This window comes from Pituophis catenifer, unplaced genomic scaffold, assembly GCF_029215685.1.
Source record: "Pituophis catenifer annectens isolate HBS135680 unplaced genomic scaffold, rPitCat1.0.hap2 SCAF_3, whole genome shotgun sequence".
Classification (NCBI taxonomy): domain Eukaryota; kingdom Metazoa; phylum Chordata; class Lepidosauria; order Squamata; family Colubridae; genus Pituophis; species Pituophis catenifer.
The window spans coordinates 73,593,385-73,616,288 of NW_027256883.1; the positions used below are offsets into that span (position 1 = coordinate 73,593,385).

At 48.3% G+C, this 22,904-nt stretch overlaps 1 protein-coding gene across 1 annotated transcript; it reads left to right on the forward strand.

The window, feature by feature from the left end:
- Window positions 1–10,552: 10,552 nt before the first annotated feature.
- On the forward strand, window positions 10,553–21,079 carry FOXF2 (forkhead box F2). The gene is made up of 2 exons (XM_070942547.1): window positions 10,553–11,549; window positions 20,907–21,079. The coding sequence occupies exons 1-2, from the start codon at window positions 10,553–10,555 to the stop codon at window positions 21,077–21,079; spliced, it is 1,170 nt and encodes a 389-aa protein (XP_070798648.1).
- The last annotated feature ends 1,825 nt before the right edge of the window (window positions 21,080–22,904 follow it).

Sequence of the window (22,904 nt, forward strand, 5' to 3'; positions counted from 1 at the left end):
AAGAGCCTTGGTGGTACAGGGGTTTAAAGCACCCTGTTATTAAGCTTATTAAGACCAGCTGCCTGCAATTACTGCAGGGTTCGAATCTCGCCAAGGCTCAAGGTTGACTCAGCCTTCCATCCTTTCTAAGGTAGGTGAAATGAGGACCCAGTTGTGGGGGCAATAAGCTGACTTTGTATAAATATACAAAAGGATGAAGGCTATTGCTGAGCACATTGTAAGCCGCCCTGAGTCTTCGGAGAAGGGCGGCATATAAATCAAATTAAAAAAAAAAAAAGGGAGGCAAAGACACACTAAAGCAGGGGTCTCCAACCTTGGCAACTTTAAGACCTGTGGGCTTCGACTCCCAGAATTCTGGGAGTTAAAGTCCACAAGTCTTAAAGTTGCCAAGGTTGGAGATCCCTGCACTAAAGCGAAGCCAGTTCTTACCTCTTCTCAAGGGCTTGGACTCCCCCTGGCCTCGCACAGTGGAGGACATGTTCGGTGATGGGGGTGCCAAAAAAGGGGAAAACCAAACACTTGAGATCTTACCTAGTAGTAGAGGAAGATGGACATCCAGAAGGGGGCCTGGAGACTGGCCCTTTGCGGGAAAATTCATTCCTCCACCCCACCTCTACGGAACTCACACTCTCTTATTGGAGAAGAACTTCCAGGAATCCCCGGGTGACTCCTTGCAGGCTTAATGCACGTAGGTAAGAGATTGTGTTCACACAACCGTCTTGAGAACCCAACACGGTTAACGTATTGGAGCTATTTGTCTGGTTAGTTTATGATCTGATACCTTGGGCAAATCGGGTGAAGTCTGTGGCTCAGTTACGTAAACGAAATCCGTGGGTTGAAGGACCTAATCATGGACTCCCCTCAACCAGTAAGGGAGAGACCCAGGTGCGAGCTTTATCCCCCAGTTGAGGTAGCATCAAGGGTGAAATCCAGCAGGTTCTGACAGGTTCTGGTGAACCGGTAGCGGAAATTTTGAGTAGTTCGGCAAATACCACCTCTGGCTGGCCCCAGAGTGGGGTGGAAATGGAGATTTTGCAGTATTCTTCCTCTGGAGTGGGGAGGGAATGGAGATTTTGCAGTATCCTTTCCCTGCCACGCCCACCAAGCCACACCATGCTCACCAAGCCATGCCCACAGAACCGGTAGTAAAAAAAAAATTGGATTTCACCACTGGGTAGTATGGTTCACCCTCGCATCATCTCGGGTCACGTGGCAGGACGAGTTTGAACTGCACCTCCCATGCGCATCCCCATCTCTGCGTACCTTTCGATGGGGGTGGGGGGGAATCATGCCAACTGAAATCAGGATACCAAAGAAGGAGTTAGTTCCTCAGCCTGCATTGGACTAGAAGCAGATAACACACAGAGGCACACTTATTGCTGAGACCCACCGAGATCTGGCGGGCTATGTGCCATGCATAGGAAGGGACCGGCCGGGTTATAAGAAAGCTGCAGCCGTGGGTCGTCAGCCTTTGAAAAAGCGGAAAGGCTACCCAAATAAACAGGGCTGCAGGAGCTCAAAGGAGTCCGGAGAATCGCCGGCAGCAGCTGCGGCTCCCAAAATGGGGTGAAACGCTTTCCCTCCCCTTCCCATCCACTCGGCCACCTTTCCTCACTTCGTCGGAGGTGGAGTGCGTCTCCTTTTCTCTACCTTCCGACGTCTCAATGACCGCATGGAAAGGCATCCAGCCATCACAGATTGAAACAGTATTTCTGGAATACTTTCCTTCCGAGCCTATAGAAAGAGATCCGGTCTAGTCTATGGAAGCCGAAAATCAGGAATTTGATAGCACTTTTTCAGACAAAGGCATTGCCTGAAAAGGCGCTCCGCAAAACCCATGCCTTTTAATTAAATGTGTAAGTACAAAAAGATGCTAGCAACCAGAATCTCTCAGTTCCCCCTAAAGCGGAGCCCATCATCATCATCATCATCATCATCATCATCATCATCATCATCATCATCATCATCGTTATTATTATTTCCCCCTTCCAGGTCGGAAGTTCGGGACGCTCCCTTGACATTTATCCTCATCTGAAATTAATTCGAAGTGCCACATTCCTATCAGTAGTTGCCCTTTCTTCATTCGTCCACCTCTTTCAGCCTGGAGGCGTTGGCTTCATCGGCCATACCTGTCTGATATAGGTGAAACTGCTTATATGGGAATGCAAGACGCCACAGGTCGGCGGTTATATCAAGCAAGCATTTCTCTTTGTCAGAAATGCCCTTTTCTCCCAACCACTTCGAATCTGGCCCAGTCTCGTTTGATGTGAATGCGCTGTTTCGCTTCCCTGCTTCATTTCCGAATGGAGCTCCTGAGGATAAACCCCTGAGGATGAAAGAGGACTCTGATCAACAACTCTATTTGTCCTGAGACAGCCAGGAAGGATATATTAGCCAGGAAGATATATTAGAAAGAAAGAAAGAAAGAAAGAAAGAAAGAAAGAAAGAAAGAAAGAAAGAAAGAAAGAAAGAAAGAAAAGAAAGAAAGAAAGAAAGAAAGAAAGAAAGAAAGAAAGAAAAGAAAGAAAGAAAGAAAGAAAGAAAGAAAGAAAGAAAGAAAGAAAGAAAGAAAGAAAGATGCTACAGGGATTGAAGAGAGATATTTCTTTTAGAAGAAGAAATCTCCTTTACGGAGTTTGTTTACAAGCTCAGTCTCAATTTTAATTGAAAAAAACGCTTCCTTTCTGTGGGATCGGAAGAGAGTGGTTGGGAGAAGTAAATATATTTGGAGAGAAAGTGAGGAACGAATGAGGGAAAGGGGGGGGAAGGGAAAAAAGGGAGAGAAAAGAAGGAAAGGAAGGAAAGGAAGGAAGGGAAGTGACGTGAAGGGAGGAAGGAAGGAAGGAAGGAAGGAAGGAAGGAAGGAAGGAAGGAAGGAAGGAAGGAAGGAAGGAAGGAAGGAAGGAAGGAAGGCAAGCTTCTAGGATAACACTCAAGATGGACAGTTTCCGTATTTTCGTTTCCCTTTATTTAGCGTCAGACGAAGAGAAGGGACATATTCTGGGGCAACTCTAACTAACCAAGGGAGTTCCTAGATCAGCTTCAGGGGTTGCCCAGTTTAAGCAGGATCCGAGTGAGCAAAACAACCGCGAAGTTTCATTTCTGCCCATTCCGCTCAAACGAACCGCTTGGACCGGACCGAGTGCCGGCTGCCTCGAACCCCTGACTGACCTGAAATCTTCCCCGGCGCACAAACTGAACTTGAACCTTCCGTAGAGAGGCGGGGGCCCCCCCACCCCCCCCACCCCCGTCTCTCTCCCCTGTGGTCACTCATGGTCAAAAAAAGAACGATGAGGCCGAGGACGGTCTCACTTTGGCCAGCGGCTGTGACGAAGCCGCAAACGAAGAGTTGGGGGACGGTGGGGGGGTTTTTTTTGGCACGGTCGCTCGTGGGGACGGCTCAAACGAACAGGGCCGTTGGCGGCTGGGAGGCGGGGGCGTCGATGGACGCTCCAAGCCCCCGGCTATGCCGTGCGGAGACTCCTGGCTCCTGCGAAATCCAGGAAGCGGATCCTGCGACTGCCTCGTAAAACCAGCAGATTTGGAAATAAAAGGCCGCAGCAGCCGGATGGAAATGTGATGGAGGCTGCGGGTTTTCGTCCGTTCTAACCCTGGCAATTTGCTGGCAATCCATCGGATACAGTACCTCGATCTTAATCCGGATTTCTCCCGCAGCAAAGCCCTTTCCGCTTTATTGGCAAGGGCTTTATTTCCTTCCTCATCCGCCGTAAACCTGTTCGGCTGCAATCCAAGAGGCACTGACCTGGGATTAAACCCCCTTTGATTTATTTATTTTTTTAAAAAATAACATCTGGGGAAGAGAACATCTCCCAGCATAAACTGGATAGGTTTAATCTCATTCCGGACAACAAATTCCACCAAATTTAGTGTAGAATTTACTTCTAAGGAGCCAGGCAAACGACTAGGCTACGTTTAAATTGCTGCTGATAGAGAAATGTTCAGAAGGCACCTCTTTACTTCCAGGTTAAATCCAATTGGAATAAACTGCCCAGACCTGTTAATACCCGGGTCTGTAATAAAGAAAGAATAAGAAAAATCTTACTTCCCCTCATTTCAGCTTCCCCTTTTTCAGCTATTAGAAGTAATGAAGAATAGTTAATATACTGCAGAGGCCAATCAGCCATCTGGTTCCTTGAGTGGGGGCTCAAAACTCTCTTCAGAGTTCTCCTAAATATAACCTCCTGAATAGCTGAAATTAAATTTCCATACCTGCTTTTAAACTGGTTTCCTTCCACTGTTAATCTCGACGTAATTAGGATCAAGCCTTTATTATCTGAACCTAGATTAATCTAGGTCACCGTACGGTGCTATTCCCCATTCTTGAGGCTGATGTTGTGCTGGGGATTTCTTTGCCTCCAGTCCGGAAAAAGACCGATAGGAGGGTCTCCCCATTTGGTGAATGAGTGACAGGAGGTATGGAAGCAGGCAGTGAGAGGGAGTTAGAGAAGTGCCCCCAGCCCAGAGGACATCAATCCCATCCCAATACCCAGATTCAACTCAGAATAAATTCATTTTATTTGCAATGTAAGGAAAGAAAGAAAGAAAGGATGAGATCCATTAACAGGTGCGGAAAGTACAGATAGTCCTCAACCACAATTGAGCCCAAAATTTCTGCTGTTAAGTGAGACATTTGTTAAGTGACTTTTGCCCCATTTTACAATCTTTCTTGCCACAGCTGTTTAAGTGAATTACTGAAATTGTTAAATTTGTAACAGGGTTGTTAAGTGAACTGGTTTCCCCAATGACTTTGCTTGTCAGAAGCTCGCAAAAGGGTGATACCATGATCTTGGGACACTGCAACCCTCAGAAGCATGAATCAGATGCCAAGCATCTGAATTTTGATCAGTGACCATGGGGAATGCTGCAAAGCTCATAACTGTGAAAAAAACGACAGAAGTCACTTTTTTTTCCAGTTGAATGGTCACGAAATGAACTGTGGTAAATCAAGAACTGCCTGTATACCAAGTAAGGATTACCAAATGTGAATGACAAAAAATCGGTGCGACCAGCTTGATGGCAGCAGAGAGCAAACGAAAAACCCTTTGCTGTCATCTACCGGTCGCCTCGGTTTTTGAAGCCAAATGTTCTCTAGCCTAGGGGGTCTCCAACCTTGGCAACTTTAAGCCTGGAGGACTTCAAGCTGGCTGGGGAATTCTGGGAGTTGAAGTCCTCCAGGGTTCAAAATTGCCAAGGTTGGAGACCTCTGCTCTAGCCGGCAGCGGAGGGGGGCAAAAACCTTTGTCCTCAGAGTTACCATGTTTGAATTCAGTTCACAGCGAGTGGATTAGAAATGAAGGTGGAATCAATCACGGAAAGGCACCGTTGATTATTTATGTTGCAAAGTCTGGGTGGCCCGAAGATCGAAGGAACTGATAGACGTCCTGACTGTGTGAGGAAATTACACCCCACCCCGCACACATAGAGTCAGCCTTTTAACTGGCGGTCGCTCCGCGTTACTTTTCTTCCCACCCCTTCGTGTAAGTATATAAAATAAATTGTCTGGAAAAGGGTTTTGCTGGCCCGTTTGGGGACCGAATGCCTCTTTGCTCGTGAACCTTCGCCGGGACTGGACTGGACTGGACTGGACTGGAGGCGCCTTTTTTGCCAAGGAAGCGGCCCGTTGAAAGGAAGCAAACAGGTCGGGAGGAGGAGGAGGAGAAGGGAGGGAGGAGGAGGAGGAAGAGGAGGAGGAGGAGGAGGAAGAAGAAGAAGAAGAAGAAGAAGAAGAAGAAGAAGAAGAAGAAGAAGAAGAAGAAGAAGAAGAAGAAGAGGAGGAGGAGGAGGAGGAGGAGGAGGAGGAGGAGGAGGAGGAGGAGGAGGAAGGGGAAGGGGAAGGGGAAGGGGGAAGGGGGAAGGGGAAGGGGAACGGGGAAGGAAGGAAGGAAGGAAGGAAGGAAGGAAGGAAGGACTGGAGACGCCACTCCGGGAAGTCCCAGTCCTGGGGACAAGCCAGCGAGTTTAAAATTGGGGAGGGGAAGTGGAGGGGAGGGGGAAGGGGCCTTGGGATATTTTCCCGAGATTTCTAGCCACCCTTTGGTCCTCAACGGGCTTGGTGGCCTCCCACTCAGAATTCTTTCGAAATAGAATAATTCCTAGGATCAGGGCGGCGGTGGGAGATTCCGCTTGGGGCCCCACTCCAGCAAGTGGATACCCACGCAGGCATGCGGGGAGCGCATCCTCACACCAACAATAACCTCCCTTCCCTGCCTTCAGCTGAGTCCTAAACACGGTCGAGCTTCGTCGTATTTTTCTTAGCTGGTTTTTTAGATATAAATCAAGCCATTTTCGGAGGTCACCCCCCCTTTTTTTTTCCTTTCTTCCTAGCGACAAAGGGGCGGTGATCTGGAAGAAGCTGTCGACGCCCTGTTCAGTTAATTTAGCTTTACTTTGTCTAATTACCGGCGTAGCTTAGGGAAAGGAACCCGGCTCAGGACGGTAAACTGACACTTGGGCTCGGTGGGTGGTATAAGCCTGGCGGAGGGTCGATGATGGAAAAAGCCTGCTTCCATCAGCTCCTCCAGGTCACTGTCTGAAAGCGGCAACAGCAGCACCAGCCGCCGCCCCTCCCCTGGCTTCCCCGCCCCCTTCCCCTCGTCCCCAGAGCAGAGCACCACCAACGCTGAGGCTTAAGGCTCACCCAGAGAGCTCGGGAGCAACTTCAGATGCACGTGGGCAGGCGCTGGGAACATTTGAAGGGTCCCTGCCTGCACCCTCGCTTGAGTGGCAACTGGATTTTCTTGTTTTTCTTTGAAAACGTTTCGCTTCTCATCTAAGAAGTTTTCTTGGGCTCTGACTGTCCAAAGGACCAGTTGTCTGCAATGAATATAAATCCTTCCATTCCCCACCATCCAGTCAGAGCTAAAGAAGCTTCTTGGATGAGAGGAGAAACGTCTTCAAGAAAAACAAGAAAGTCCAGTTGACCGTTGAAAAAAGCACCTTTGGGACAACCATGACCCTGAATGACTGAAAATCTCCATAGACATTAATTGGTTTAGATTTCTATCTTGGGTTACCCGAAGAGTCGTTTTATCCTCTTCACAACATCCCTGCTAAAGAGAATGATTGGCCTCGAGATCATCTGCATTACTATTACTATTACTCTTCTCATCATTCCTATCACCCATCTTCTCCCACTTATGACTTATGACTGCATGAGTGTAACTTTTTTTTTTATTATTTGATTTATATGCCGCCCTTCTCCGGAGACTCAGGGTGGCTTACAATGCATTAAGCAATAGCCTTCATACTTTTGTATATTTTTATACAAAGTCAGCTTATTGCCCCCCCACAATCTGGGTCCTCATTTTACCTACCTTAGAAAGGAATGGAAGACTGAGTCAACCTTGAGCCTGGTGAGATTTGAACTTGCAGTAATTGCAGGCAGCTGATGTTAATAACAGTGCTTTAGTCTGCTGCGCCATCAGGACTCTTCGTTGCTTGTATCCTTACGATTTATATTGATATTGATTATTTCCTAGTATGATTCGGTTGCTTATTTGTACCCTATGACTATCATTAAGTCATAGGATTCTTGACGAAATGTATCTTTTCTTTTTATGTACACTGAGAGCATATGCACCAAAGACAAATTCCTTGTGTGTCCAATCACACTTGGCCAATAAAGAATTCTATCTATCTATCTATCTATCCAATAAGTTGCCATGGCTGGTAGGAGACTGGCTCTCCCTCAGTCCAGGATCAATGCCCAGTCCGATTCCCCACCTAGAAGCGCTTTGGCGATTGAATCAGTTGCCAAGTGGATGAAATAAGCAAAGGCTTTCAACTCTACATGATGCCTAACTTCTAGGGTTGGAAAAGCCAGACTTGAGTTGCTCAAGTGCTAGGAACTCATCTTCAGGTTCAAGCCTGATTGGGTTCCTTTGCTTTGGCTCCCTCTTCAGAGGAGGGAGAATTTGGTTTGAAGGTGGGAGACGTGCAGATTTAAATCAGGGGTCTCCAACCTTGGCAACTTTATTATGTGTGGACTTCAACACCCAGAATTCCTCAGCCAGCGCAGATGGCTGCAGGAGAGGAATTCTGGGAGTTGAAGTCCACAAGTCCTAAAGTTGCCAAGGTTGGAGACCCCGGATTTAAAATTCAAATCCATCCTTGGATTCATTACATGAGGGAACCATGATCTGGTCACTTCAGACTGGATTGTTTTTGTAAATTGGAATTCTGGGTAGATCAGATTCAGGACAATGAAATGCCCCAGAACCTTTTCAAGTAGATCTTCCGCAGGGAAAAAAAAACATAATTTGTGAAATGCCTTTCCCTTACAAATATGTCCAGGGCTAACAACAGAAGGACTGGAGCTCCGTTTCTATTATTAGCTTTATGCAAGAGGAACAAGAAACACAGATGGCATGTAGGATTCTGGAAGAGATTTAAATCACGTTTTCACCCCAGAGCAAAAAAACAACAACCCGTTTTCTATCTGGGAAATTGAAATAGCGGTCTTGCCTTCCAAGGATTTGCCCTATAATGGCTGAAACCTGTTTACAGGTGTGTGTGTGTGCACACGTGCACAGCCTTTGAAAAAGTGATTTGGGGAAAGAAATGTTGAGCAGAAATGGCAAAAATGGTGAGCAGAAATGGTCCAGGGTTTCTGGTCTTGAAAGAAAGAAAAGGAACGCAGGGAGTTTAAGCAAAAAGACACCCCCCCCCCGCATTTGTCCAACCTTCCTAAACAAACGAATCTATTCTGAGCGCTGTCATGCCCTCGGAATAGATTCACTGCTTTCAATTCTCGGGATTCCTGGCTCCAGATGCTAAGTACACCTGCAGGAATAGGTGGACCCTCAGATCCGAGGCCGCTTGTGCCCCAGGTGAAAGCTTTTCCAGGTTGATTTCTGCCTAGGAGACACCAGCACTTCAGCAATGGGGCACTTTCAGACTAAAGTGCTGTTAAGTAGCACCAGCTGCCTGCAATTACTGCAAGTTCAAATCTCACCAGGCTCAAGGTTGACTCAGCCTTCCATCCTTTCGAGGTAGGTAAAATGAGGACCCGGATTGTGGGGGCAATAAGATGACTTTGTATAAAAAAGAACACCGCTTATTTATTTATTTATTTATTTATTATTTATTTTTATTAGATTTCTATACCGCCCTTCTCCCGAAGTACTCAGGGCGGTGAACAGCCAAAAGATAAAACACAGAAATACAAAATTTAAAATAGATTAAAACAGATTAAACAATCTGGGGCCGAAAGCCCTACTAAGCAGGTATATACAAAAGTATGAAGGCTATTGCTTCTTAACGCATTGTAAGCCGCCCTGAGTCTCCGGAGAAGGGCGGCATACAAATCGAACCAATAAATAAATAAATACACATCTGCCAATCTGCCCCTGGCTGAAAGTTAAGCGGGAACACTGCCATTTGGCTTCTGAATGGGCTAACGCTGCACCTAGTCCAGAAGCGTGAGGTTTTTGGGGGGGGGGGGGGTTGCTAAAGGTGAAAGAATGAGAAGAAGCCCCACCGATTGCCGGTGCCTTCCGCTCCAGCTTAGACTGTGTATGTTCCTGCCCTCTGAAAAGGCGCTGGTTACCGGAGTGGTGACATTCTCCAAAGGAGCACAAAATGTTTCCGCTTGGGAAAGCGAAATTCAGCCCCTGGGAGTCTCCAAGCCAAACGAATCAATTCCTCCAGGGTCCTTCGGGCAAGGCAAAATGCTGGCCCTCCTCGTGCCAAAGCGAAAGGAAAGGAAAGGCGATGGCAAAACGCCTTACCTTGGGAGCCTGATGCTTGGCGTGCGGCTGGGACACTCGGCAACTGTCTAAAGGGCAGGTTGATGGATGGCATAATTGCGTGTAGAGAAGATGGCAGCCAGAGGGATCTGGAGCCTCCGCGGGGAGCCCGCAGGCCCGGAGGCGGGGGTGGACAGAAGCCAGCTGGAGTGGAACGGAGACCGCCCGCCCTCCCTCCTCCTCGCCTCGCCTCTCCTCTCCGCTTCCCTTCGGGCCTGAGTTGTGGGATAAATTCAGCGGAGCAGGAGTAGAAGGGGAGGAAAGGGAGGGGGTGAAGGAGAAGGGATTTCCCTCCCTCTCCTTTCCTTCGGCGCATCCCCCCTACCCCCCCCCCCCCGTCACTCCTCTCCAGGCGATAGACCGCTGCAGATTTTGTTTGGCTGCGCTGCCTTTAACGCAAAAGCGGCGCAGCGGTTTGATGGATTTCCTCTTCTTTAAAGGCTTCAGGAGGCCACCAGGCAGGGGGCAGAGAGCGGAGCCCGGGAGAACTGAAGGCTCCTGAGCCGGAGGAGGAGGAGGAGGAGGAGGAGGAGGAGGAGGAGGAGGAGGAGGAGGAGGAGGAGGAGGAGGAGGAGGCGGTGGTGGAGAAAGAGAAGGAGGGGGCCAGACGGGAGAGGGAGAGGAAGGAGGGAGGGAGGGAGGGAGTTAGGGAAGGGGCGCTGTGCTTGTGTGAAAGAGCGAGCGAGACCGGGAGCGGGTGAAAAGCTTGCGCAAGGGAGGAGGCAGAGATGTTCAGGGCGCCGCTGCCAGACCGCTGAGGAGGTGGCCCAGGAGGAGCAGCCTCCATGAGCTCCGAGATCGGGGGCCCGGTGCCTCGCAGCCCGGCCTTGATGAACCAGCCGCCGCCTCCGCTGCCTCCCTCCGCCCTGGAGACGTCCAGCACCGGCAGCAGCACCTCTACAACCCCCGGCGGCGGCGGCGGCGGCGGCGCTTCCTCCTCCGCGCCATCCAAACCCAAGAAGGCCAGCTCGGGGCTGCGACGGCCGGAGAAGCCGCCTTACTCGTACATCGCGCTGATCGTGATGGCCATCCAGAGCTCGCCTTCCAAGCGGCTGACTCTGAGCGAGATCTACCAGTTCCTGCAGGCCCGCTTCCCTTTCTTCCGCGGCGCCTACCAAGGCTGGAAGAACTCGGTGCGGCACAACCTCTCGCTCAACGAGTGTTTCATCAAGCTCCCCAAAGGGCTGGGCCGGCCGGGCAAGGGCCACTACTGGACCATCGACCCGGCCAGCGAGTTCATGTTCGAGGAAGGCTCCTTCCGACGACGCCCGCGGGGCTTCCGAAGGAAATGCCAGGCGCTCAAGCCCACCATGTACCACCGCATGGTCAACGGGCTGAGCTTCCTCCCGCAGGGCTTCGACTTCCAGGCGCCCCCGGCCGCGCCTCTGGGCTGCCACCCCAGCAGCTACAACCCCCTGGACGTGATGCAGGCTGGCGCTGCCTACGAGGCCCATCATGTCCCGCACATGTCGCCTAACCCGGGCTCCACGTACATGGCCAGTTGCCCGGTCCCGTCCAACGGTCCAGATTACGGGCCGGATAGCAGCAGCAGCCCGGTGCCTTCCTCGCCTGCCATGGCCAGCGCCATCGAGTGCCACTCGCCCTACGGCAGCCCTGCCGGACACTGGACTGCCTCGGCGGCCTCGCCCTATCTCAAGCAGCAGGCCCTGCAGCCGCCGCCGCCGCCTACCGCCGCCGCCCCTGCGGGCCTCCACTCGGGAATGGCCTCCTATTCGCTGGAGCAGAGCTACCTGCACCAAAACGGCAGGGAAGACCTCTCAGGTACCGTCCGGTCCTTCCCTCCCTCCTTTCCTCTTTCCCTCTTGCCCCGAAGCGAGTTGCTTCGTTTTCAAAGGCTGAGGCCTCTTTCCTGGGAATCTGGAAAGAAAATACTCCCCGAAGGTTTTTCCAGAGCCAGATTCGGGTCTCGGGGGGGGGGGGGGGAGGGCAGAAATCAAAATCCTAGGCACGCACATACTTTGAAGCCCCGAGACTAAGCTGGCTAAATCGAAAGGACTCAGTGGAACAATTTATCCGCGAGTCAATATTGCCTTGCCCCCTAAGCAATGGGAACAGCCCCGCGGGATCAGTCTCACCCTCTGGAGCCCAGAAGGACAGCCCTCCCCTTCCATTCCCTGCTCCTACTTGCAGGGACCGCAATCCCATTTGCAAATCCCTCTCCTTTGGTACTTTCCTGGCCATCTAATCAGTTTATAGATGGTCCAATCCTGTTGAGAAACACTGAGTTTGAAGTCCATAAACCCGTAATCTGTTCTTTGCAGGAGATTCTCTGAATACTTAACTTGGCTGCCACTTCAATAGGAGCTGCTTTAAGTTAGAAGATGTAAAATTAGGCAGTCGTGGGTATTGTGTTCTTTTTTTTTTTTTTTACTCACGTGTATAAATTGGAGAAACGCATTCTTGAAGGGGATAGAGAGAAGAAAGCGAATCGCTTCTAAAAGCGAGTCCTGGCGCGGGGTGGGGAGGCGGGAGAGGGAGAAATCTGAGATTATCTGGCTGCGATCCTAAGCAAATTTACCGGTGCTCAGAATCGCAGCCAGATCGGAAGGTTGGAGAGGAACTTTGGATTTGTATATGCTGCCGTGTAGTATTTGATCGAGATTATTTATACTGTGTACAAGCAATCGACCTGATTGAGCTGTGTGTGTGTGTGTTTTCAAGGGGAATTACATTGTTTCTCACACCTCAAAGTGAAATTTAGGGTAGATTTAAACAAAAAAAAAAATCCAAATCACAAAATTTCTCCTGAGTGTTGAAGTGGGGAAGAGAGACCAAATCCCTCCGCCCCGCTCAAGTTAACTTGTAGCTGTCAGATAACAAGCCGAGAAGGTCCTTCTCCAGTACAGATGTTTTCAGAGAAAACACCAGCTTTGGTGTAAGAAAGCAAAAGGCTTTCTAGGGGGATGGGGCGAGAGGAATGGGCCGATTGGTGCGGGATGGGGCGGAGTGGGGAGAAGAGTAGAACTGGGTTAAGGAGAGAATGCACATCTGCAGTCTAGCCTCGAGACATCTTGGTATTTTCAAGATCGGTCTCGAATTCCGTTGTTAGTTACCTCGCTATACCCTCCATCCAAATCTTACTTCAGCAACCACCCCTGGACGACAAGGAGGTCGGTCGCCTCCAGGAGCTTCTCCACACTCAAGATCCAGAATTAAGTGTTTATTAGATCCTCACTGTTCCTGGCACACACAAACCCTCTCAAGAACCCAGAGGGAAAAGGCGCCAGCAAATTTCTACCATTCGGAGCACCTGGTGTTTTTCTTAGCCTCCCCCCCCCCGGGGACGGTGCCAGGCTCCCCAGTCTCGTCTTCGGGCAAGGCTGAATGGCCGAGGTAAAATTTAAACGGGGTGTTTCAAAGCAAACACACACACCGAAAGAAACTGAATGCGGTCCGATGACTTCTCATTCGAAGCTGTTTTCTTCCCAGTAAACCTGGGTAGGACAATGGGCCGCGAGATCCCCTTAAGGGATAGGCAGGAAAAAAAAAAGAAAGAAAGAAAGAAAGAAAGAAAGAAAGAAAGAAAGAAAGAAAGAAAGAAAGAAAGAAAGAAAGAAAGAAAGAAAGAAAGAAAGAAAAGAGGAATGAACACTCGGAGGGAGGGAAAGATACAGTTGCCGGGAGTTAATAAATCAAGAAGGATTCAGTCTTATGAGGCCTTATGAGTCGGTCCCTTGGAGTGGCTGTTACGTTTGAGTTGTTGTTTAACTTTGCTATCCTGCGCACGTCTTCGCAGTAGGCCTTTTAAACTCTTGGGGAATCGGTAACATCCCAAGCAAAGAAGGGTTAGGGTTGCGTTGTTTCTGTCCCCGCTGAAATCACCAAAAGCCTTCCTTACACACTCCCAGGCTGTGTGTTCCTGTAGATAATGCTCAGCTTTAGTATATTTTCTCGGGGTTGGTGGGGTGTGGGATTTTGCTTGGTTCAAACCCTTTCTCTCTTCCCCAGAGGAAGAAAACGCTTAAATCTCTAAAGGAACTTTTGTATGTTTATTTAAAAAAAAATACTCAGTGTTGTACCGGGCTAATTGAAAAAAACGGGGGGGGGGGTTGGTCATTGCAACGCATTCTACAGATGGTATGGGAGAAGGAGCCGAGCTTTGTGCATTTTCTTCCAAAATGCAAAAGAAAAAAAGAAAGAAAGAAAGAAGATGCTCAGGTTATTTCTATAACTGGAAGGAACTGAGAGGGGCGATATGTTGCTTTTTTAAAAAAAAAAAAAGCTTTGAAAAATCTGGGGGAGAGAGAAAGAGAGAGAGAGAGAGGAGAAAATAAGGCTCCGAAATGGGTAAAAGATGTTGAGCTGGGATTGAGAAGGAAGGAGGAGGGGGCAGGAGGAGGAGGAGGAGATGGGTTCTCCAAATAACCTTTTTAAACGTGGGTCTCAGAGGTTAACAAAACAAAGACAGTCTGGGCTGGACCACACCGAAGGGGACTGGAGCTTGACTTAACCCAGATGAGAGTGAGGTCTTGTTCAATTTTATGGGAATTTCAACAAGTAACAAATACAGACGACCTTGTCCGCTGCTTGGGTTTCTCTCCTCGGTGACCTGCTGTCAATCAGCTGCAGAAACCTTCCCGCAACTGCCTCTCCATCTCAGCGCGTTGGGTTTTTAACCGGGGATTTGAAAATGATCGTCCCCTGGAAGATCTTTCTTAAAAGTGACCTAATAACATCATTATTATTAACAACAACGGCAATAACAGGGAAGAATTGAAATGGGGTTTTAAGACAGGAGCCTGAAAAACATTCCTTTTTGTTTTTCTTTTTGCCTCTTTCCGTCCAGTTCCTAATACCTCGATTCTGGAGATCTAAATATAATTTCGGTTGTTGACCTTAATGAGTAGACAAACAAAATGCCCCTATCCGAATTGTACGTCAAGTACAACTCCTCAGTAAAATGCAGTTCCACCGTACCAAAATCTCTAATCTCTCCTCTTTTTCTTCAACGTTAAAAGGCTGCAATTAGAATAATCCCACCAATTCCTGACTACACATCTCTCTTTAAAACGGAGTTGTAGTCCGAGCCCCAACTTGGTTTAACCAACGCCGTAGCCGGCCTCAAGCCCGGTGGGACTCCGGATAACCCTTCGCATTTTTGATGGCTTCTACACAGGCTGAATTGCTGCTTATTCTTTGGGTTCCTTAGGTGGTAAAAGAGAGGGTAAATTTTCAGTATTTACTCAGAGGTGACCGCCAAGGCCTTCATGACGTTTGCTCTCCGAGAAATGGAGCCTTAGCTCACAAGCTTAAGAAAAAGCTGTTTCGTGAAGTACGATCGCTCAAGAGATACTTAGAAGGGCGTTCCATGAGATCACTTAGACCCTCCCAAATGAGCCCTGTTTCCGTCCCTGAAGAAGCCACGGACCCAGAGCTTCCTATTTCCGATTTTTTAAACATATATTTGTGTGTATGCATGCGCGTGTGTGCGTATTTAAAGGAGGAAATCTATCTTGCTTAACCTGGGGTGTGAATCCTGAAGTTTATTTGTGAGTAAACAGATCGGATGTGAAGACCCCTCCGCCCGAATTCGAATAACTTTTTAACTTCTCAGACGAAGTTAAATTCTCAGACGAAGTGATCTTTTAATTATCCTAGCTGGCTTTTTTAAAGACAACTAATGCCTAAATATAATTAGAAAGCAAAAGATCATTCTTTCACAGCTGGCAACCACAACCTTGTGGTTCTTGTCGGCTGGAAACCTAAACCTCACGGTGTCCCAAAGGTGCTTTCAAAAAAGCAAGTGGGTTTTTCCTTGGTTTTTCTTGAAGGCGGCGGCGGCGTTCAATATTCCGTAGTGGAATCTCCTGGAGGGCTACTAAGAAAAGAAGTCCTATGTAAACCAACGGGGCTTTCTATCATATTGAGCCAACAGACTGGAGTCTTTGAAAGCGAGGGCAGGATTTGGGAGTTTGGAGCTGACAGGGCTATGCAAAGCCATAGGTGAAAGGACACGTCCGAAGGGTCCAAAGCGAGGAGATCTGCAGAGGAGAACCAGTTCCCTCTTGGTAAACACCAGGCGTTTTCAACGGAAGGCACTATGGCCAAGCTTCCAAGGCCTACTGCCCTGGAAAAGGCAAGAGAAGTCCCCCACCACCCAGTTTCCAAAGTCTTGGGTTTGGGATTGAAATGAGCAGTTCGGGGGGAGGGGGTGTCTCGAAAATTCGCACAGGAGATGTCTCCATCCAACCACAAGCCCTTGCTAGAAGATTTCGAGATCTACGCCGAGTGGGTCATTTCCTAGGCTGGGGGAAAACCGCCTCTTTTCTCTCCCAATTGATTTTTTTTTTAAACTGGTCCACTCAAGCCTTAGCAAACCATCCACTCTTTAGCGCGATCGAATTGGTAACACCTCCACCTTCTCTGGTTAGCCCCTGGGGAAAGGCCGAACAAGATTGGAACCAGAGATCTCGTTTTTTTTTCCCCTGGAGGCTTTTAGAAGGGAAAAGAAGGAAGGAAGGAAGGAAGGAAGGAAGGAAGGAAGGAAGGAAGGAAGGAAGGAAGGAAGAAAGAAAGAAAGAAAGAAAGAAAGAAAGAAAGAAAGAAAGAAAGAAAGAAAGAAAGAAAGAAAGAATCGGGCGTGGTTTGGTTTGGGTCGCTGGACGTGGGTTGGGAACAATGGGGACGGGTTTTTTGTTTGGGTTTTTTTGGGGGGAAAGCATCAATTGCCTTCTCGAAACGCTGCAAAATCATAGCTGAAGCCGCTGGCACTGGGAGAGCCAACAGCTAATTGGAGGAAAGAGAGAATGATAGTTGACTCTTCTAACCTCTTTATGTCTGGAAGGAAAAGATAAGGGCAAAACTCCGGCCTTCCCGTATTGATTGGCCAGCAAACAATAGGGATGGATGGATGGATGGATGGATGGATGGATGGATGGATGGACCTATTCAAGCTCTCAGAAACTCGATTTACTTCCTTAGGACGTATCTGATCCTCTCTAGCCCATTCAGTTGAAATCATTTCCGGCCCTTTCTACTGGTAAACCTTAGCTCATTAGGAAGAGTCGAGGGTGCTTTCCAGTTCCCAGGAGCTCAGATGCCCAACCACACCGTTGGTTAGAGAAGAGCCTGGAAGATGTCCTAGAAATTCACGTGCCTGACCAGCTAAAATATCCTTCCTTCTATCCTACTAAGGCCGAATTTCACCCTCAAATGGAAAAAAGGCAACCTAACGAGCAAAATACATCCTTTGCCTTTTTTTGGGGGGGGGGAGGCTGGTCGCCTTTTGACTCCACTAAAACAGGTTAAAAAGTGCAAGACGGCCCCACCACGGAGCTTTTGGGATCTTTGGAACATTTGCCAGGTCTCTGTCGGGGGTGGGGGTGGGGGGAGAAGAAAAAAAGCCCATGGAAACCAATGATTCTCTGCGGGATTCAAGAAGAGGCTCCTGTGGATGAGCCCCTTTAGTAGAACAAGCAGGTCCTTAAATTCACTGTAAGGAAATCTACACTGCAAACGCCCAGGGCTAAAATCAGGAAGAAGGGCTTGTTTGTGCCTTGTGTTTACTTTTTCCAAGCCTTCTGCTTGGCTGTTTGGAGTTGATCTCTGGACACAAGAGATCCCATGCTAGCGAAGTGTTACTTGAAGGAAATCCACCCAAGCTCCACTGACCTCGAATACCCTGCCTCGAAAACGAGAGGCTCTGGTTGTAAACAGGGAAGCCTCCGTGTAAAAATCCTGGTGCTGTTAATACCATTAACACAAGTGGTAACTGGAGCCTATCTTGAAATCAGGATTTGAGGGGAGAGGAGGAGAGATTAACTGAATGCACGAGAGATTTATTTACTTTTATAATAAGGCCTTTAGACCTGAAATAATCTCCCTAAAAGGAAATGGGATCGTTTCTTGAAAATCCGCTTTGAATCCTGCACTTTTCTTCCAAATGGTGACTTAATGATTGATAGGGATTCTGCTGCTTGGTGTCCAAGTTTTGTTTTCATTTTGGGCTGTTTGGTTGGTTTTTATTCCTTTCTTGTTGCCACTCACTTTAGGACCAGCCAAAAAGTGGATATGGAGGCCATAAAGAAATAAATAACTTCCAGGTCCTTCATGGAATACACTCACCATTCCTGCAGGCCAAAGTTAAAGTATCTAATTCTGTCTTTCTCCCAATCTGGAGAGGAGAAAAAAAAAACTTCGAAATGACCAAAATTGAGCTTTGGTGAAGAAATAGGGCATCCCTTCAACATCTTGCTCTTTTAGGATCTGAGTCTTAACTGATTTGATTGCAATTTAAACTTTAAACTATATTGCTACATAGAAACAAAACACCACACCCAGCTTTGTGGGTACCTGTGTGTGCACATGTGTACAGAAGTGAAAAAAATCAGGCGAAAAAGAAACAGTTCATCTAAATTGCATTCCTTTCTCTGATGTCACCATTATAAGACTTACTTCTGAATAGACATTAATAGGATTGACCTGTGGCTCTGAAGCCCGTGTAAACATCTGTGTTGGGTGATTTGAGGAGAAAGAGTAGGGAACTGTGGGCACCATCTTCAACCAAGGAAGGAAGCATCCTTTATTGTTTAAAGCTGGTAGATTTCCAACAGAAAGCTTAACATTGGCTTGGGGCTGCAAACAGGCCAAGCAGACCTAGAAGGGCCAAGTGGGAAATAAGAAACAAGGTCACACTTTGAAGGGAAAGGCACATAGATTTGCATTTGGACTGGAAGTTTGTATGCAGCTGAACTTCCTTGGAACTTCCTTTGGATGAAGTCCCAGCTCTAAAATTAGCCAGCTGGAACCAGGAGATATTTGAGCAGCCTTTTGTGCTCCAAGTCATTCAGGGAATGGGTGCAAGCAGGATTCCACCCAGTTGCAGCCCAGCCATTAAAGCATCTCCTGCTTTTTCCATTTGCCTGGCATATGAATGTAGAACTACTATAACTGTCATGCCCTTGGCCTTTTTTTAAACATTTGAATGAAATCGAATGCCTATATAAATTTACCTTGGGTTCCCCCACTTGAACTCAAAGCGGTTGACCTGTGTAAACAAGACTAGGTAAAGCTCTTTCAGCAGGGCCTTCTCCAACTGGGTGCCCCCCAGAGGAATTGGAACTTGTTTGATAATTCCAAGCCATCTATTTAGACATGAATTATGATTCAGGAATGGATTCCCAAGATAAGGCCTGTTCATGTACTGTAATGGTTAAAGGCGTTGGACTAGATGCTAGGAGAAATTGAGTTCTAGTCCTGTCTGACATGAAAGCCAGCTGGGTGATTTTGGGCCAGGCACTCCATCTCAGCTGTAGGAAGAAAACAACCTCTTCCAGAAACCTTGAAGCCTCCTTCCACAAGAGGTCAGAGCAAGAAGCACATTGCTTTCTTAGGAATAAACAGATGGTGAGCTGCCCCAAGGAAATCAGGGATCCAACTCAAGTTCAGATTCCCTTTTGCAGGTTTCATGGTTCTTCTTGAGTTTGGGCACTTTTTAAAACCTTCTGCATGGATGGTTTAACTTCAGTTCCGAAGCCTATGGGATTGTAATGAAATAAGGAAGGGGAGTGAAGGAGTGGAGCATGGAAACATTTTATCTTCTCCATCCTATTGTGTCTTCTAACCAGCATTGTCTGCCTAAGCATTGATGGTGCTCCTCTCAAATACTATTACTTACTACAGTATGTTTGTAGCCCACTCTCTCCTCTCTCCCAGTGTGAAATTTAGAGTGGCTAACTAGTAAATAAGGAGGGGGGAGTTTGGTCTCAATTTCTCCCATTATTTTTACCTTGAGCTGCAAACATGGAAGATTTTACCGGTGATGAGACTAACAAAAACAAAGGGATGTTTAGGCCACCGCCTTTTGATGAAGTTGATTTTAATTTTATTTTAATTAAAACAGAGTCCAAATGCCTCTGACTGATTGGTTGATTGATTGGGCCTTTGATTGGTTTGACTCTCCTCCCAGCCAGCCTGCTTAAGGCTAAATGGAGACCTGAGGGGGGGGGGAATTCAAGAAATTGGAGGTGTTGGGTTACATTTTTGATTGGTGACCTCTTCACTGTAATGAAGAGCAGGCCAGCCAGCGAGCCCAGCCATGCCAAGGCTAGGAGAAATGTTCCATTCACTTCAGGACTCAGCTTTTGCCCGCTATCAAAATCCTTTCCCGTCTAAACAGTACCAGTGAGGGGTTGATGCAGGGAAGATAGCAGGGAAGATGCAGAGGCGAAAGAGGTGTTGAAGAATGAGTGGGGAATCTCTGGTTCAACTCCACCTTGGGCACAGAAGGAACAGTGGGTGATTTTGGGCCAGTCAATCTCATTTAGCCCAGCCTATCTCACAAGGCTGTTGTACCAAAAAAAACCCACCCTTTTATATCTTAAAACCCTGAAGGAAGGAAGGAGTGCTATGTATGCAGTCTCCAGAAAGAAGGCAGGAGTCTAATACAAAATGAACAGGTCTATTGGTAATAGGGATGGCCAATTTGTTAAGCTATCCAGGCATTGGCCTAGAACTGGGAGATGGGCACAAAGCCAGCTGGACCACCTCGGGCCAGTCACTCACTCTCTGCCGTAAGAAGTAAGCAATGGCAAACCACTGCCAAAATCTTGCCAAGAAAACTGCAAGGATTTGTCCAGGCAGGTGCCAAGAGTCAACCCTGATTAAACACTGATTCAAAGAAGCACACACAGACAGACACGCAAATCGATTAGAGGGGAATCAGAAAAGGTTGCTCCCCCAGTACTTTTTGAGGGTGTGATTAGTGGCACTACCCTGCACCCCCCCCCCCCATTCAAGCTGGAAGAGTTTTGTTACAATTACAAATGCGAACTTTCTGGGATTAGAAGTTCAGGAGCAAAGGAGGAAACGGCAAAGATTTGGTTCAGATCCCAATACAGTTCTGAATGTAGGATTATTGTTGTTATTTTACTTAGTGGGGGACATGGACCAACATAGAGCACTGAGGGGCCCTTGGACTCCTCCTGGGCTCCTTCTCCAAAAGTGAAAACCTGGAGGGAGGAGAGGGGGAAATCTCCTTTCCTTTACCTATGGATTCCCATCTCTCCATTTTACACCAGGACAACTGTCCCCATTTTCCCTGCTTCCCACCCACCCGTCACCCACTCCGTCCCCAGAGCTTTCCTTGGACTGACCTTCTCTCTCTTTCTCTCTCCGCAGTGGGCCTGCCTCGGTACCAGCACCACCCCAGCCCGGTGTGCGACCGGAAGGATTTCGTCCTCAATTTCAACGGCATCTCGTCCTTCCACCCATCGGCCAGCAGCTCTTATTACCACCACCATCACCACCACCACCAAACCGTCTGCCAGGACATCAAGCCCTGTGTGATGTAGACGCGGACTCCTAAGCCGAGCGGAAGGAGCCGGCAGGCGGCCAGGAGCAAGTGAAGGACGGTGGGAGGCTGCAGAGGCGCTCCAAAATCCAGCAGGGCCAGGGAAGGGCTCGGAAGAACTCCCACGGCCCACGGCTCCCTACAAGAGGAAGCCAGAGCAGAGACAAGCACTTTTTTCTTGGTGACCTCGCGCAGCGCGATCCTCCGCGCTCGAAACCAAAAGCTTCGTTCCAGCCGGGCCGTTTGCCCTGATCCTTTCCTGGTCCTTTGAAGTGAAGCCCCGCTCTCATCCGCCGGACTGATGCCTTGCAAGAAGAGGAAAGACATGGGAGGGGGCATCCCCTCCTCAGCGAACCCCTCTGTGCCCTCTCCCAGGAGGGACCAACCCCGTACAGGATCGCTGCCTTACCAGGGACACGTTCACAGTTGCAATGCACCGGAGGGAGGGAGGGAGGGAGGGAGGGCTACCGTTCCCTTCTGGCTTCCTCCTCGCAGTCAGCCTGAGGGGGATGATGGGCGCCGAATTCCGAGTACGCGGTTATAGTTAAGACACCCAGCCCGAAGGAACTCCGAGATGCTCTCTCCCAAGGAAGGGAATGCCCGCTTAGGATCGGGCTGCGGACTCCCTGAGCCTCCTTTGGGCCGCGCAGCCTTCCTCCTCCCGAGGTCCTCCGGAGAAGTTAGGTCACGATTCCCATCCTCCTTTATTTTATAAGATGATGGGAGCTGTAGTTCAGCCCTCCAGAGAGGGTTCCGTGCGTGAAGGAGGCTGGCTTGTGCGGTGGTGATTTCTGCAGGTCCATAATAACTAAGGCTGCCCTGTTCTTTCTTTTGCTAGCCCGCGTTTTCAAAAAAAAGGGAGCACACCGTGTCTCCTGTTTCGTTTAATTTTATATCTACGAGTTTTATTTAAAAGCAACATTAAAAAAGGTTGGATTCGGACTTGACCCAAGCCTTCTGAAATCGATAGGGTTTTAGATGGAAGCCCCGCTTTTATAATTTCGTGGATTGAGTCTAAAGATAAGTAAATCTGGGGATCAACTTGTTAACAATTTTTTTGGACAAGGAAGCAGGCACGTTGGTGTGGAGGTCGCCCTCTTTTCACTACACAACAACCCCCCCCTTTTTTAAAGTAAAATAAAAATAAAAATGATGTTTAAAGCAAAAGGGATTGAGCTGGACTTCGTCTGTAATCTAAAGGAAGTCCTTCGCGTTCCCGTTTCATTAGCATCGCACGGACCCGAGGCCGTTTATCTGATAATCGTCCGCGTTTAGAGAAAGGCAAATAGGAATGGAAACGACTTCTAGCGGCGGCATCGGCCACCGGGGACTTCGAGCGCAGCCAAGCCATCGCCGAGGCGATTGTAAACAGTCCTTCATTACAGCACAATTCATTCGGCCCAACGATGGCTGGCAGGCGCCTCTGGTGTTTTAGGGTCTTCATTGAAAAGTTCCTTTCCTCTGTATGAAGATTTCAGGAAGAGAGGCCGGGCATTCTTGTCTTACAGGATATACACAGTTGGGAGGGAGGGGGGGAAACGAAAACGAAAGTATTTTTTAGTGCACAAAAACTTTGGTCGTTGCTTTGGTCAAGGCTTCTTTCTTTCTTTCTTGATTTGCATGAAATGCCTTATTTTTCCAGCTTAAGGGAGTCCGTTGGCATCGACCAGCATGATGAAGCACCACTGATTTCTGGCCGGGGGGGGGGATGGGGGGGGACGCGAGTATTTCCACCGGCATCTCCCAATTTCCAAATCCGGTTAACTGGTCTGTTTTTAGATAACTGACACGTTACCACTTCGGGGTTAGTTTATTTCTAATTTTTT